Raw genomic sequence first — 15,940 nt, forward strand, 5'->3', positions numbered from 1 at the left:
AAGAAGGCCACAGCTCCTTTATATTTGAATTTTCATCAATTGCCTCAGTGGGCCCACACAACCTCTATCAGGATTTCGGGACCTGGATTCAGACCGCTTCTGAAAGAATATTTTGCTCAAATTCATCACTTCCTACAGCCTAATGCTCAAGCTTCCCATCATTATTCTTCTGCTGACATGAAAGAATACCAGCAAGCCTTAGGCTCTTTTTGGTATCAATTATCATTCTCAATTATGAGAATTTTTTATTATTTTGAATTGTTTGGCATCTATTATCAGTTTTGTTTTTATTTAAAATAATAGAAAAGCCTCCAAAAGTCATAATAGACAATTATGGTGAGAATTTCATTCTCTTCATTTATGCAAAGCTTTACTTAAAATTTTACAATTAAGATGAGGGTAAAATAGTCAATACACATTCTTTTATAAAAAAATCATATTTCTCACTTGCTCACTATCATTTTTAACAATTTTTTATTTTGACATACCAAACTTATTTTTCATTCCATAATTTATTTTTGACAAAATTCACTAAACCATTTTTCACTCTTGACCAATATTGAATTCTTGTACTTATTTCTTTTAAATAGGCATAATAGAGAATGAGAATTGATACCAAAAAGAGCCTTAACCATTAAAAATCAAATTTTATAGAATGCAGAACATCTCTAACAGTGGTAGGAAATAACAGAAGCTAAGAAAGAGAAGATTAGGTGGAGGAGACAACAGGGCTAGGATTACCCTCCTGGACTCCACTAAGCTTTATTAATTATACTTATATGATAGAATCACATAATTACACCAACATAACAAGAATACAGTATCCCCACGGTAAACTTTAACAAATGAAACTCTGCTCACATCACCCATTATTATTTTTAAAAGACTATTTTTCAGTTCTGCCAACAAACTATCAAAAAAATATCTACTATTTAATTTTCTTTGAGAAACTTAATAAAGTAAACAATGTAAAATAAAGTTACTCATGATAAACTGAAATTTATATTCCAAATTCATTCTGTGAGAGACCAACATGCATCATATGTAACAAGTTTCAAACTAGTTAAGAACTCAGTTGCAAGTCTGTAACTGATCATCTGAATGTGATTATACCTTCTATTACTTAAATCTTCTTGATTTCTCATTTAGCCCAAAAATATTACTTACAAGATTTGACTTGATAGATGCCTGTGCATCTAGAGCTGCAACTTCTTCACTGGACCGTTTTAAAGATGAATCGGTTTGAAGTATACTCTACAAAATGGCACAAAGAGTCACAGTAAATAACATAAACAATAAACAATGACAGTTTCAGAAATAAGTATTAAACACTAGAATGAAATGGAAGAAAATGACAGGAACTTGGCATCAGAGACTAGGTCAACAGAAATTATACTTTTGTATAAGTACTCGAGCCTCATTTTTTGTTTTGGTCCCACAAACGCATAAAAGCAAGTTATGTGTCCAGTGAGAACAATTATTTAAAATAGTCGAAATGATTTCGATGGATATTTCAGTATCAACACGAGAAGTAGAACAATCTTCTGGCGCTATACTGATGCCCAACCCTTGTTTACAATTAGAATAAGGAGTTTGAAGCCATGTGGGAATTTGGCAGTTTGTGTAACTATATATGAGCATATCAAAGAACATTAATTGTGCCACGCAGGTGAGAAGAATTGGTCAACCACTTTTTTCATTTATTCCCTGTTCTACTTTTTCTTGGATACTTGGGTAAAAGGCATCATTGTTTTATTCAAGTGCTCCACTCTTTTGTGCTCAATTTGAACTAAGTAGATTAGTTTCAGAGCAAATATTAGCAGTTTTCAAAGTGCTGCTTTACAGCCAGGTTGGATACAAGTCCTAGTGAAGGTTGGAGCCTGAAACTTCCAAGGAGCACTGGAGCTACCTATAAATGTTACTGCTTCACTTATAAAAAGCTAATGAATTTCTATGGGTTTGCAACTGGAGGACTCTCAGTTTTCAGCATGACATCACTTCAATCATTGATATAACTGGGAAGATCCAAGATGAGGTAGCATTTGCAAAAGGTCTTAAAAGAAAGCTTTGGGCCCCTGGACAAAAGAAAATAAATAGACAGAAAGATAGACGGTTTCCCATGTGAACAATATAGGAGATTCCTTGTATGGACATGGTTGTCATAACCAAGGTGCGAAATCTCGCTAGTTCCGTCATCTTGGTACCTATCGAGATGACCAAAATTTCGGAATCTTCTTTTGAATCCCCAAATTTCAGTGGAGTTTTTTGGGTTATTCTAGCCTAGTTTGGTGTCCAGCCTAATTTGAGACCAATAAATACACTGGGAGTGTTATTTTTTTCTTCAAACACAATCCAAAGTGATGTTCTTGATCGGCACATGCTCCGCTATATGCAAACAAAACTGGAAGTCTGGAACATAAATTTTAAGCAATGTAATTATGGATATTATGCAAGATAACACTAAGATTTTAATTAAAATGCAACAACAAATACAACAAGTAAAATCCAATATACAACTATTTGTCAGGTTGGATCCATCCCTTGGAGGAGTACTCCGAATACTGAACATAAACATGCCATGACATGGTACGAATAAAGTTATCCATATAGTCTGTCACTGGCAAAACTAGTTGTGCAGGTCCTCATGGATATCCAAAGATGGAGTCCACAAATGACACACCTGATCCATCTCCATATTCATATGCAGACACGCTACTACAATCAGCAAATGAACCACCATATACATGTCCATAGCCATAAGCGCTACATGGTATAACCCCTTGGAATTTTCAAGATACCAGCATAATTTCCAAAATTTCAGCAAAATTACCGAAATTTCAACAAAACCTGAAACTTTTCGATTCGGTGGGAATTTCGTTTTACCCAATACCTAACGAAATTTCAACCTAGTTTCACCCAAATGTAATGCCTTGGTCATAACTCATAAGTCAATCACTTCCTTTTCAACTAAGTGATTGCTTAGGGTCCTTAGCATATAATCTGGGCTGCTTTCCTCTTGACTTTAGATTTAGCACCCAAAAATTCAGTCTATAACAAGTAAAAGAGATGATGGCCTGCATTTAGAGTTTTCCTGGGGCTGTTAAAGTGAAATGGGCTAACCTCACCCATTAAGCACTCTAAGGGGAGTTCACTCATGGAGTATTTAATTTGGAGCCAAAACTTTGTGACATATTTCCACTTTCCAGTGTCATCATCTAGACATCATTAATTTTTCATATCAATCTGACCTATCAGCATGTCAACATATTGCTTCAGAAGTCAAATTTTCTTGGATTCTTTGAAGGAGGACTATTGAGAAAAAGGAGCAAAGTCCCATATATGTTGGACCAAATGACTGCAACTGGACGCCAAATATTAATGTGATCTATCCACTGCAGTTGCATCTATCCATAGTACTATCAGCCTACATGGTAGAAAGCTCTCCATGTCTGAATTTTTTCCCACGCATGCAGGAAACTTTATTTAAAACAAGTAAAAAGCTTAAGAAAATGAAATAAGAAACCAAAACTAACTTTTTATTTTCATGGAGCCAAAAATCCCTAAAAATATCTTTGGACAGCCTAAAGATGCTCAATGGACACTAGGAACTGGGGCCTTGACCAGCACAAGAGCTGAATGTACCAGATAAGGGCAAAAGATGAAATTACCTCCTCGATATTGAGTAAGAAATGATTTCTTCCAACATAACATACAACTCCTCGACACTGAGGACAAAGGACATTTGACCTTTTTTCCTGACACGTTCTTAGCCACTCCGAGAAGCACCCATTGCTAAAATAATAAAAAGCAGTGGTTATTAGATAAACAGGAAAAATCAAATCAAAATGCTTATATTAGAAACAGAAAATTGTGGATCACACACCAGAAGTTGTGGAGACAAGGGGCAACAGTCACAACGTCGTGCCATATATTCAAGCAAATGCTACATTTGGCATTGTCAACATCTAAGGAGATCTAACACAACCAAAAAAGAAAGGAAAGAACATTCAAATAATAACGCTAACAGTGGATGATTCAACACAATGACTTAAAGTTCTGAAAGTCATATGTGAATTTACACCTTCATCTCTCTGTTGCAAAGTTCCTGGGTCGGCATCACTTCGAATTTGTAACTCAGGTAATCTGAAACCATGTAAATGAGAATCAGCAAACCCTCAGCTAACCATACGTCTTGCTTATATAATATTTACAGCAAACCAGTGAATGGCACAAGCAGCAATCATGGGTGGAATTCATCCCAAAAAAAACCTTTGAAGAACCTAATGAACCGTTGGTCAAAAAGATATTATTGCGGAATATCATTGAACACTTTTCTTTCTCTTAATGACATGGTAAAAACGGAGCAAAAAGAAAGAGGAAAAGAAAAGATCTGCGAATGTTAAAAACCCAAATGGGGGAACCCACAATGGAAGACGCCATATATATGAACTGGTTAAATGCTGAAACAGAACGTAGCCTCTCCATGAGTGGAAGACCTATGGCTACAAAAAAAAAATGCCCCTCCCTTTTTTTTCTATACTCAAAAAACCACTCACTCACCCCCCCATTAATAGTTACTTGCCCTCCCCCAGAACCCCCAACATAAAACCCCAAACCAACCTACAAGGCAATCTGAATGCATCTGTCTCAATCTGAATCGCAAGTCTTACACCTCCCCCCAATCTGATGCACCCCCCCCCAAAAGGATTGAGATGCCCATAACCAGTCCGTCTTGGAATTATCACAAGTCGCTTCTTCCTCAGTCTGGGACACTCCTTTTTCTTCTTGCAACACCTTATTCTAACACTCCACCTCAAGCTGGAGCATATATATTTAATCACGCCCAACTTGTACAAATATAACCAACTTTCATTATTCCCAGTGGTTTTGTAAACAGTTCCACCACTTGTTATCCTACACAAACATGACGGAGATTCCCGGGGGGGGGGGGAGAGAGCCCGCGGGCCCCCCCCACCCCCCCCCCCCCCAACCCACCCCCCCCCCCCCCCCCCCCCCCCCCCCCCCCCCCCCCCCCCCCCCCCCCCCCCCCCCCCCCCCCCCCCCCCCCCCACCCCCCAATAGTTGACCTTGTCAACGACATACCAGCCCTCTCAAACCCAATCTGTCCATGACCCCGATCTATCTACTATCTAGAGTAAATCTGATGTAGGACACCCCCACCAACCCCAAGAAGACCCCCAAGGCCCGCAAGAATAATTAGGCTTGCTACCCAGCAACATTAGAAGCACATTCGGCAATCAGATGCCGTTCAATAGAAGTCCAATTTGTCTGCTTGTGTTGTTCAGTGGTCAAAAAAACTTGACCAGAGTTGTGGCACGAATCAAGGATCAAATGGGCCCTTAGGGTTTCAATTAGAAGGAAATCTCCTTCAGCAGCACAACTGGTCTGCCTTCATCAGTCCATCCCCCATCCCAAGCCCTCCAAAACTGGTAAGTAACTATCCCTAACATACCTTCACCTCCTCCCCCCCACCCCCGACCCCCGGGGGGCATCAAACCCCACAGTTTTCCCATCCCTACCCCATTTGGACCTTCCCCTTCTTCTCCAAAACCCTAAATCACATATCTTCCAATCCCCTCCTCGAAGTCCGTCTCCTTCCAGATTCAAAACCCTCCCACTCCCAATAGCACTATCCATGCCCTAGAAACCCTAAAACTTGAAACCTTGAAATTCCCAAACCCTAAAATCTAGGAGCTTGAATCTGAAAATGAATACATAAGAGTAGTATCAAAGCCATGGATGAATAAGCAGTAGCCAGGACTTCAGAGAACATGCAGAAAAACCTAGCAGATGTTTCAGCCCAAGTATATGATTTGGCAGCTAGGGTGGTTCAGCTAGAACAGCCTGACAGAGAGTTACCTCCTCCACCTCCATGGGTAAATTTCCCGATAGTTATTTACCCGCATGCAGAAACTAGTGGGACTCACAGGAAACAGAAAGATGTTGACAGAGATGGCTATACTGGAGGCCCTATAGGTGGTTATAAAGAAGACAGAGAGAGCAATGGTCACAGCAGAGAGTCTATGCATGACAACCCCATGTATGATAGGAATGAAGGTGAAGAAAGACCCCCCAGAGGAAGACCCTATCACACACCACCCACAATAGAAGAACACATCCAATCCTACTTTGATGGAGGACAAGACCAAAGGGGAGGTGGAGATAATCACAAGGTCAAACTCAAGCTCAAGAAGTTCAATGGTTCTCTTGCTGCCCAGGTATTCTATGATCAGAGGGCTGCTCTAGAGGATTATTTTGGTTGGTATGACCTATCAGAAGATAGGAAGCTGAGGTTCACTCAAACCAAATCAGTAGGTGCTGCCCAAGATTGGTGAACACAACTGAAAAGGAGCTATACTACAAAGGTAGAGAACTTACAACATGGAACCAGATGAGAAGGGAATTGACAGAAAGGTACCTACCTGAGCACTACAAAACCAGGTTACAGGAGCAGTTCCATACCCTGAAGTAATAATATATCTGTTGTTGATTATAGACAACAGTTTTGACTCCCTAGCATCTAGAACAGGGATTAGGGAGAGCAAACTTCAGACTGACCTGATTCAAGCTTGGCTTAAAATGAGATCCAACTGGCACATGGAGTGACTGATGTACATAACATTAGGGACTTATCTGATAAAGCCCTCCGAGCTGAATCTTTGTAGTTCCAGAGGAGATACAACAATCAAGGTCTTGACTTCAGGAGGAATCCATCCACCCCCAAAACCCTTCAGACCAGCCACCACCTCCATAGCTCCCCCACAAGGTGCTAATCCTCCTAGAGCAGAATAAAAGGGAAGGAACCCCATCAACAACAACAAACCTGGAGAATGTTATTATTGTCCTTCATGCCAACCACCCAAATCTTAATAAAGAAGTCATTTGGCCCCCACTAGAAGACCTAGAAGACTTCTATGATGAAGAATACATGGGCCAAAACCCTCCCACTAATGTAATGTCTAAAGCAGAAGTAGAGGGTGAAGACTGAAAAGGGAGCTGCATTTTCTACACCAGACTTAAGACAAGTGAACATCTAGCCCAAGTGATAATGGATAGTGGCAGTAGTGTCAATGTGGTCTGGTTTCATCAAAAAAGCTGGTCTCAAGGCTGAGAAACATCCCCAACCCTACAAAGTATCTCTACTCAACAATGACAGGCTAGAGGTTTCCTTGAGGTGTCTGTAATCATCAGTCTACAGACTCTACGCTCATACTCCAAAGAGATTTGGTATGATGTTGTTCCCATGAGGTTATCAGATATTATTCTCGGAAGGCCATTGTTGTATGATAATGATGTCACCATCATAGGAAAAAGAAAAGACTCGTACCTATTATGCCCCTCAAGCAGAGGGAATTACAACTCTGCCACTTTTTTAAGTATGATAACGAACTGAAATAAAAACAGTAAATAAGCTGATGGGCAGCAACCCTAGCTGGTTGGTAGCAACCATAGGTACCTTTGGTCTTTGGCTTGGAGGGCTCAGATACTAATCGGGGGTTTTACCAGAATTACCACCACAACCACAACCACTATCAAAACCTAGTCCATAGTAGAACCACAATAAAAGAATCAAGGCTGAATTATCAACTCGAATAGCATAGAGTGAGTTCTCACGAGACACAAGTACCCACAGAAAAGCATCCGACAATGTCACTACCATATCACCACAAGGATCTATAAGCGAACGGAGCAAATGCGGAGTCAAATGCTTTGTCAAAACCTCCCCAAAATCCATCAGGGTGAAATTTGCATATAAGTCACATCAGAAGTAAAAGGAATGGAATTTAACTCCTTATACATTCATTTGAAGTCAATAGAATACTTGCCAAAGGATTTTTCATCACCATACATAACTTTTGAGATAACCCATAAATTCAAGAAACGTTGTTTTGTCTGAATACAAAACATTCAAATAACCCCATAGGCTTTGACAGTGTCAATATGGGTTACTAAATCAACAATATGTTGCTCCATAGATCCAATAAGACCAACGTTGATTCCTTCAGACATGTCAACTGGGCAAATACATCCATAGGGACTAGGATGGATATCTAATATCCGAAAACTAGCAGTTCGCCCTAAATTTAACATTTGTCCTAAAACACAGATATCAAGAGTTTCTCATGACTCATCATCATCAAGAAGTGGCTTCATTAAATGCACCTTATCAGTCAATACTAATTTTACTAACATCTTCCACACATGGAAGTTGGCAGGCCCTTCATTTTTGTTTAGTTCTCCAATGAGAAGACAAAGCCGCAAGCTCTGTTACAACACCTTCCGATTCAGCCATCAAACAACAATCATAGCAGCACCATAGGATAACAGTCCAATAACAACTAGGAGGACTGAAAACAAGGAGTTTCTGCCCCCACAGAGATGAACAGTAAAAAGTAAAAAATAATCAGCAGAAAGAAGTAATCAATCACCAATGCAACCTCTGTCCCATAGAGAAACCAGAAAGAGAAATCCAAAACGTAAATTGAGAAAGAGGTAGCAAGTATCCAGCAGAAAGTTGAAAATTTTCCAATAGTACACTTTGGCTAAAAACTGATCCCAAAGTAATTCAACCAAAGGTCTTTAAACCTCAGAATCAAATATCAAAGCAGCCAAAAACACTCCCTACACATCCAAGCAAGAGAGAGACTCAATCCTTCTCAACAATTTAATTAATCTCCAAATCTTCCAAACAACAGTATAGGGTGCTACTCCCCCTCATCCGAAGTATGAAGAGAACCTCAACACAGCTTCTCCAGGATGATATTTAAAGTCTAGAGAGAAGGAAAGTAAGGCGTAGGAGACGGAAACAGTCCTAGTAAATAGTTCTGATACTGTGTTAATAACAAAGCAAAAATAGTGAGGAGGAAAGAAGACGAGCGATTATGGGACGACCTCCTCCAGGAATCAATAGATTCAATACATAGAGAAACAATGAGGGAGCAGATTACAGAGAAATAGGATTATAGGACTAAAAAAAACCCTAAAAGTCCCTCTCGGCATTAGAGCTGATGCTAGTGCTAATCCCAAAACTGGGATACTCTTCCTTTTTTGCCCTCAGGACCTTATTCTAACACTTTCCTCGTTGAATCAACCAACCCACATGGATTTTCAGAATTTCAATGTCACGAGAAATTTTGGCATTTATGTCACTCAAAGAAACAAGAAGCTTCTGGTATGTGCAACACTAATGTGGGGAGAGAGAAACAAAAAGAAAGCCCAAAAAAAATGAGTACAAACGTTCATCCTCTCAATAAATTATAAGCATCTAACAACTAACAACTATACAAAATTGGTCATCTTAATTTAAAAAATATTAAAAAAAAAAATAAAATAAAAAAAAGAAGAAGAAGAAGCAATAATCAACATGAACAAGTCTTTACCTTCTCTACTTGGCCCAGAAATTACTTCACTTCCGCAATTGATTACCACTGTAGCTTCTCTGCCAAGAGCAGCTTCATCAACTAGTATAGTTTCTGAACTACATGGACAGAACCAACAGAAAAGAAAAAAGTCAGTCCTACCTAAGAAAGGAACCTAAATGTTAAATAAGAAACTAAATAAGGTCACACAAAATTTCCTAGTATGAAGCCCAAAAACTTGAGTGCAAAATTTGAAGTCTTCTACAATAAGTAAGCATGAACGCAGAGACTGACTTATAAGCATAGTTCAAAATTTTGGTTCATCCTGCCATCTTGGCCAAAAGGCAAGAATGGCTGAGAAACCAAAAAAAAATTACCCTAGTTCCAGTGAAATTTAGTACTTTTTCTCCAGATTTTGATGGATTTTTTGCTTTTTTGGGCTGTTTTTCAATTCCAGCTTAATTTGAAGCCAATAAACGCAATAGAAGTGCTATTTTTGCCTAAAACCTAACCTAAAGTTGTGTTCTTGATTGGCGCATGCCCAGTTGTATGCGGGCGAAACTCAAAAGTCTGGAACATGCATGCCTAGTTGTATGCGGGCGAAACTCAAAAGTCTGGAACATGCATTTTCACAAATGTAAAAATGGATATTATGCAAGACAACACTAAGATTTTCATTAAAATGCAACAACAAATACAACAAGTAGAATTTAATATACAAGAATGTGTCAAGCTAGATCCATACCTTGGGTCATGGAGGAGTACTCTAAATGCTGGACATAAGCGGGCCATGACACGGTAGGGACAAACTTATCCATATAGTGCATCACTACCCTTCTATAGGTAGCAGCATTAACATTAAGTAGATATCCTATCCTAGGGAATGTGTCGTACGACTATGGATTGTAACCAAGTTTCAAAATTTTGCCCATCTCAAACATCTTGGTACCTACCATGATGACCGAAATTTCCCGAATTTTTTTTTTTTTTGGGTATTTCGACCTTAAGTTTCGATGGGTATTAGGGGTCAATCTGCCATGGTTTTCAATGTCCAGCCTAATTTGAGGCCAATACAAAAACTGGGAGTGCTATTTTGGGAGTGCTATTTTTACGGAAAACATAACCCAAAGTGATGTTCTTGATCGACACATGCCCAGCTATATGCAAACGAAACTAGAAGTTTGGAACATGAATTTCCACTAATGTAAGTATTCATATGATGCAAGAGAACACTAAATCTTCATTAAAATGCAAGGAATAAGATTACAACCAAAAATTCAATATAGAAGTAGTCAAGTACTAGTGTAAAAGTCAGTAGTCCGTACTCAATAGTACATGGTTAAAACGACACACGTGTATAAGTATAACATTACAATATATGAATCAATTACAAAATACAAGTACAAATCAGACCAACTTTAACATTGCTAGATCAAAAACTCCAAGAGCTAAGTGAAATGCCGCTAGATGCACACCTTTGCTAGCAAGAACCCCGCAAGAACAAGAAGTAGATATCGACGATCAACTCAAACGGGGCAAGAATCACTCAAGAAAGGAGAGAGAAGCTCCAGAAACGAAAGTTAAAATTTTGCCCAAATGAGTGAAACTTTTACCAAAATATGGCTTTTATATTTCAGGCAAAATCTCACGAGATATGGAATCTCCGGTGAGATTTTGGCGAAATCTCATGCTTCCCTATTTTGAAAACAATTTCATTTTATTCAACACCATGATGGCAAAATTTCACCGAGATTTCATGAAATTTAGAACTATGGTTGTAGCACAGTCGCAAAAATGGCATAACTGGTTGTGCTAGTCCAGATGGATGTCCTAAGATGGAGTCGACAAATGATGCACCTGATCCATCTCCATACCCATCATATGTGTTGTCTTGCTACTGGAATCAGTAAATGCACCACCATATCCATGGCCATAGCCATAGTCATAAACCCCATACAATATAGCCCCTTTGAATTTTCAAATTCAAGATTTTGATAAAATTTCCACAAAGAATCAAATATCGGCCATGTTTTCATTTTGCTAAGTACCAAAATGGCCGAAATCTCGCAAAATTTCATACTATGCTTACATGTCATTATACACTTCAAGTTTATATTCATGATCCTGACCACCAAAGAGATGGGGACATGGCTCAAGCAATTGGAATAGAGGGGTCTTGAGGGATGTAGAGGGATTTGTGCAGAGAGGTATTCAACATATGACTGCAAGAAGCATAACAGGCCCAGCTGATGCATAGCTTGAGAAGGCTTGTTTTACAACCCATTCGGCTTGGTCCAGATCATCTAAGACTCATTAGTTATTTTATGTAAGTTGTTATTAAGTTAGCCTTTTTTTTCATATCATAAATGTACAGCAAATGTACCCAAAGAATTTTACTCAAGACTCGAACAAGAAGACCTATGAGAGAATATAGGAAGTTTCCTAGTTTATTATGCTTCCTTTTTAAATTATGCTCGTAATCAGAAACATAGACCATTCATAGTTTGATTAGGACTTGGTTTTCCCATTCAGATTAGGAAGAGACTTGATGCTTATCTATTTAATCTCTATAGAGTCAAGAGCCCAAACACATTCTTGATTAGATTGAAGATAAAAACAATCAGAACAGAACCATGGTAAAGGTTGCTTTGTGCAAGTCTCTTTTGACATAACCTCCCTACAAAGTAGGTGTAGGGCTGATACATTATGACAGTGCCAACCTCCACAAAGGAGGGCAGCCTTGTGCTTCAGTTACATGCTTTGTTTATAATCAGGACGGAGCCACAAGACACAATATGAGGGGGGATTCAGGTAGGTGTTATAAGCAAAGGCCATCAACATATTCCCTCATGTCTTAAAGTGAGACAAGCAAGGGTAGCAAGCCAATCGGCAATTCATATTTTGATTAAAGCCCAACTTACAGATACATTACTCCCTCTGGGACCCCTGAACATACTTTTCAGCCAACCGCACCCTAATCTGTCCATCAAAGCTAGGTGAGGTTTGGGGGTTTATTAAGTCCCATCCCCTCAACCCCCGACCCCCAAGAAAAAAAAATAAATGGAGAAGCAACACTGAACCAGGTTTTTGAGTGATTTTGACTTATTGATCTTTTTCTATTGAAAACCTCCCTATTTGAGTGTATTAGTGGTTTTATGTTGATTACTTTGAATCTGGCAATTAGAACTGGACATGATTTGCAGGCTTATTGTGCCCACAAAGTGTGATATGCAGTCCAAGTTTCCGCACATAATCTGATTGGTAATTTGATCATTTAAGTCTCTATTTGCTTGAATCTGAGTTCTGATTCTGAGTTTTTTTCAATTACTCTTAATCTGACAAATGAATCTCTCATATCTTTTACATATTTTTTATTTATTTAGAATTTGACTTTTATTTGAGCATTTTTCGTTTTTTGTTAATTTTTTGGCTACTTGCCTGAGTTGGATTTGCTTAAGATCTAGCTTTTGGAGGCATGGTGGGAGATCTCGCGAGATATCTCGTTTTTCCAAGCAAGCGAGACGAGATGGAGGTCGAGAGCAGAGAGTTGGGCCATATCTCGCCCTGAATCTCGCTGGAACTCCCAATTTTTGCCTTTTTTGGTGGATTTCGGCCAGATTTTCACTTGCAACTACTCTTAGCCCATCTACAACATCGAAGGAAGATCAATCATTCTCAACTTGTCTTATGAACTTATGATTTAATGACTTATATAGAACTTCTAATGGTTGTATAATTTTATTATTCTATTCTTGAAAATTGAGATTGTGATACTCTTATGGATGGAATTTTGATAACATTTAGGTTACTTGATGCATTTAATACACTTGCTTTTCATTTATATGCCTTAAAGGTTCTATATTACATGTTGTATAACTTTGCATTCCCTAATGCTACAACATTTCGGTTTCACACTCTGGGTAGACTTAGAAATCATACTTAGGGTTGTTTTCTGACAAATCCAAGGCTGCCAATGTATTCAAAAGTCCTTACATATGCTAAAAACCAAGTTTCAACCCAATTGGGAGTTGGGACCCTAAAACCCACCGAGATGGGCCACCGAGTTGACGTCAAAAAATTGTATATCTCGACCGAGATCTCACCGAGATGGTCAAGATCTCGGTTTTTCAAGGTGGTGAGATCTTGCTCGAGAGCGAGATCTTCTACCATGAGGCTTTGACTATCCAAATCACATGGAAAGGGGATCCAAATGATGAATAAAAGAATCTGACTTTTAATTAATATATGATGCTTCTGGATCTTATATGATGATATGCCAACTGATAATGAGCATGTTATGTCAAATTAATATAATGTTTGCAAATGACATCAAACATTACAGATACGCTGTAATATCTACTGAAATATTGTAGCTGTTATAATCTAGTGGGATGCTGTGTTGAATTTCTGGGACAGGACGTAGAAAAAGGGTCATAACTCTGCTCAAATCCCACTTTTGCATGGTCTTGGGACAGATTGACGAGGTCAATGAGAAACTAAAGCATTTTTACACAAGGTGGGCATCCCAGACTTGAACTCACGTCTTCACACTGGCAATGAATTGATCTTTGGAATTTGTTTACTTATGCAGTGAAATATTAATCATTTCAATTATTCAACATTAATGCAGCACATACCAAAGTAGGTGTCCAAGAATAACTACCTCAGATTCTGCAAAGTTGCTGAGCACTGGTCCAAGTTCCTGGTTATCTTGCACCACTCATGACTGTCAGGTGATGAAATTTTTACATCTGAGCTTATAACAACGCACTCTAGACATATATCAATATCCGGATATCTCGAATCTGATGGCACTGTAAAATATTTAAAGAGAATGAGCAGCATGAAATTTTTGTCCACACTACATAGTAAGACCAATGGGCCATACCTGAACAGATCGTAAATGAAATAAATTCACACAAAAGAAACACTAGAGGACAGGACTGTTATCATCATAGATCTATCTGACAGACTATTATTGACACCCAATTGAGGATCATAAGTCAAATTGTGGGTCTTACTTGGAAATCAGAATCACCCATTGGATATGGAGAGCTCCCAGCCAACCATCAAAAAGGAGATACTCATACACTCTGGATAAAGCGTAATGAATAGACATTTTTCCTGGTACCAAACTGATTCTGGAAGTTGAGAAGGTGGTAATTTACTTAAGGATCAATGGTGCACTAAAGTACCTAAGGACTTGTATATGAATGAAGAGAAGTAGCTCAACTCCTACCTAGCTCCAGGTCCATCAGGGACTTATCAGGTTTTTAGCTAAGTGGAGATCTAGACTCTTAGTTTGATTATGTTTTCCTAAATAACAGTCTAAGAATCTTTCATAGTTCTAGTCAAGGTTTGTATTGGTATTGGATATTGTATCAATCAAGTGATTTTAACATATTGAACATTAGTTACAAGCATGGAAATGGTCAAGATACCAAGAGAAAATACACCATGGAACTAAAAACACTATATAACAAACATCACACATCAATATTATAATGGAGAATAATGTATAACCACACAAGTGCATTAAATTGCAATGGTTATAAAAGAGTAGGTTTCTTAATGTTGACACGTTGTAATAGTTTGTAGTCATGAAGGGTATTTATCAAAGGATGACGTTGTACCACACCCTTGATTCACTTTTCAATCCAAAACTGTGGACTAAATGCAAATTTTAGACTCCGGGTTGACAGGTTTCCTTCATGTTTTTCCATTTGAATTGGAAACGTATGAACACTATGGGTGAACTGGGTTTCTTTTAGGATGTATGCAGTATCAGTATTGTATCAAGATGTACTGGCCGATATATACATTCCATAAGATACATAGGATACAGGTAGATAAGATGAGACGTAGTCACACACCCAGAGAACCCTCTCCCCAACATATTGATGATATCAATACGTATTGACCCGTTTTGGCTGATACATATCAATACATATCAATACTTATTTGTGACTCACCTTTTCAGGCAAGACATTGCACCTCAACGTCTTGTTTCACTGATTAATATCTCCAACTAATGATCAGAAATAGACAACACTAAAAGCACTAGATTCAAGAAGTATTTTATCTCAATGATTGACAACAGTTCTATGACAATCTGGGCATTTAAAGATGGAACAGGCAATGACTTCTTTTCTTCTATTCGATATCTTCTCTGATCAGCTAGAGTATTCTATAAAAGCGTCATTCTACTCGAACAAGAACTGCGAGCTTTTGTGGAACCCATAAAAGAAACTTCAATCGGGAGTCGCCATAAGAATGTTGGCAATGCAAAAGAAGAACCTTGAAACTAAAGACTGCAAAATTTATACAAGAACTCGGAATTCAAAATGTAAAACCCTGAAGGAGGCTACAAAAATGCATGCCAAACACACCCAAGCTAGTAAATTAGAAAAGCCAACACATTTTGTCCATTACCATTATAAAGAAAGCAAAGAAACAATCTGTGGTGGATGAAACACGCTCGAAACCCAATACAAAATGAAGATGGAATTGGACAAAATAATCAAGTACCCGGAAAAATACTAGAAGAAATGAAGTAGAAA

General features: G+C 38.5%; 1 protein-coding gene across 4 annotated transcripts in view; it reads right to left on the reverse strand.

Moving 5' to 3' along the window:
- The window catches only part of LOC149018342 (RING/U-box superfamily protein), a 34,908-nt gene that overhangs the window by 18,591 nt on the left and 377 nt on the right, over positions 1-15,940 (reverse strand). For 3 of the 4 annotated variants that reach the window (XM_089152637.1, XM_089152638.1, XM_089152639.1), the window contains 6 exons: positions 14,044-14,194; positions 9,402-9,499; positions 4,082-4,143; positions 3,884-3,975; positions 3,669-3,792; positions 1,168-1,254 (listed from right to left, as the gene is read on the reverse strand). In XM_089152637.1, the coding sequence (XP_089008763.1) occupies positions 1,168-1,254; positions 3,669-3,792; positions 3,884-3,975; positions 4,082-4,143; positions 9,402-9,499; positions 14,044-14,194 (614 nt within the window). The remainder of the gene's footprint in view (positions 1-1,167; positions 1,255-3,668; positions 3,793-3,883; positions 3,976-4,081; positions 4,144-9,401; positions 9,500-14,043; positions 14,195-15,940) is intronic. The other variant, XM_089152640.1, reaches the window with a different exon arrangement.

The sequence above is a fragment of the Hakea prostrata genome, chromosome 4 (assembly GCF_041222555.1).
Source record: "Hakea prostrata isolate BN-2017 chromosome 4, UWA_Hpros_2, whole genome shotgun sequence".
Classification (NCBI taxonomy): Eukaryota; Viridiplantae; Streptophyta; class Magnoliopsida; order Proteales; family Proteaceae; genus Hakea; species Hakea prostrata.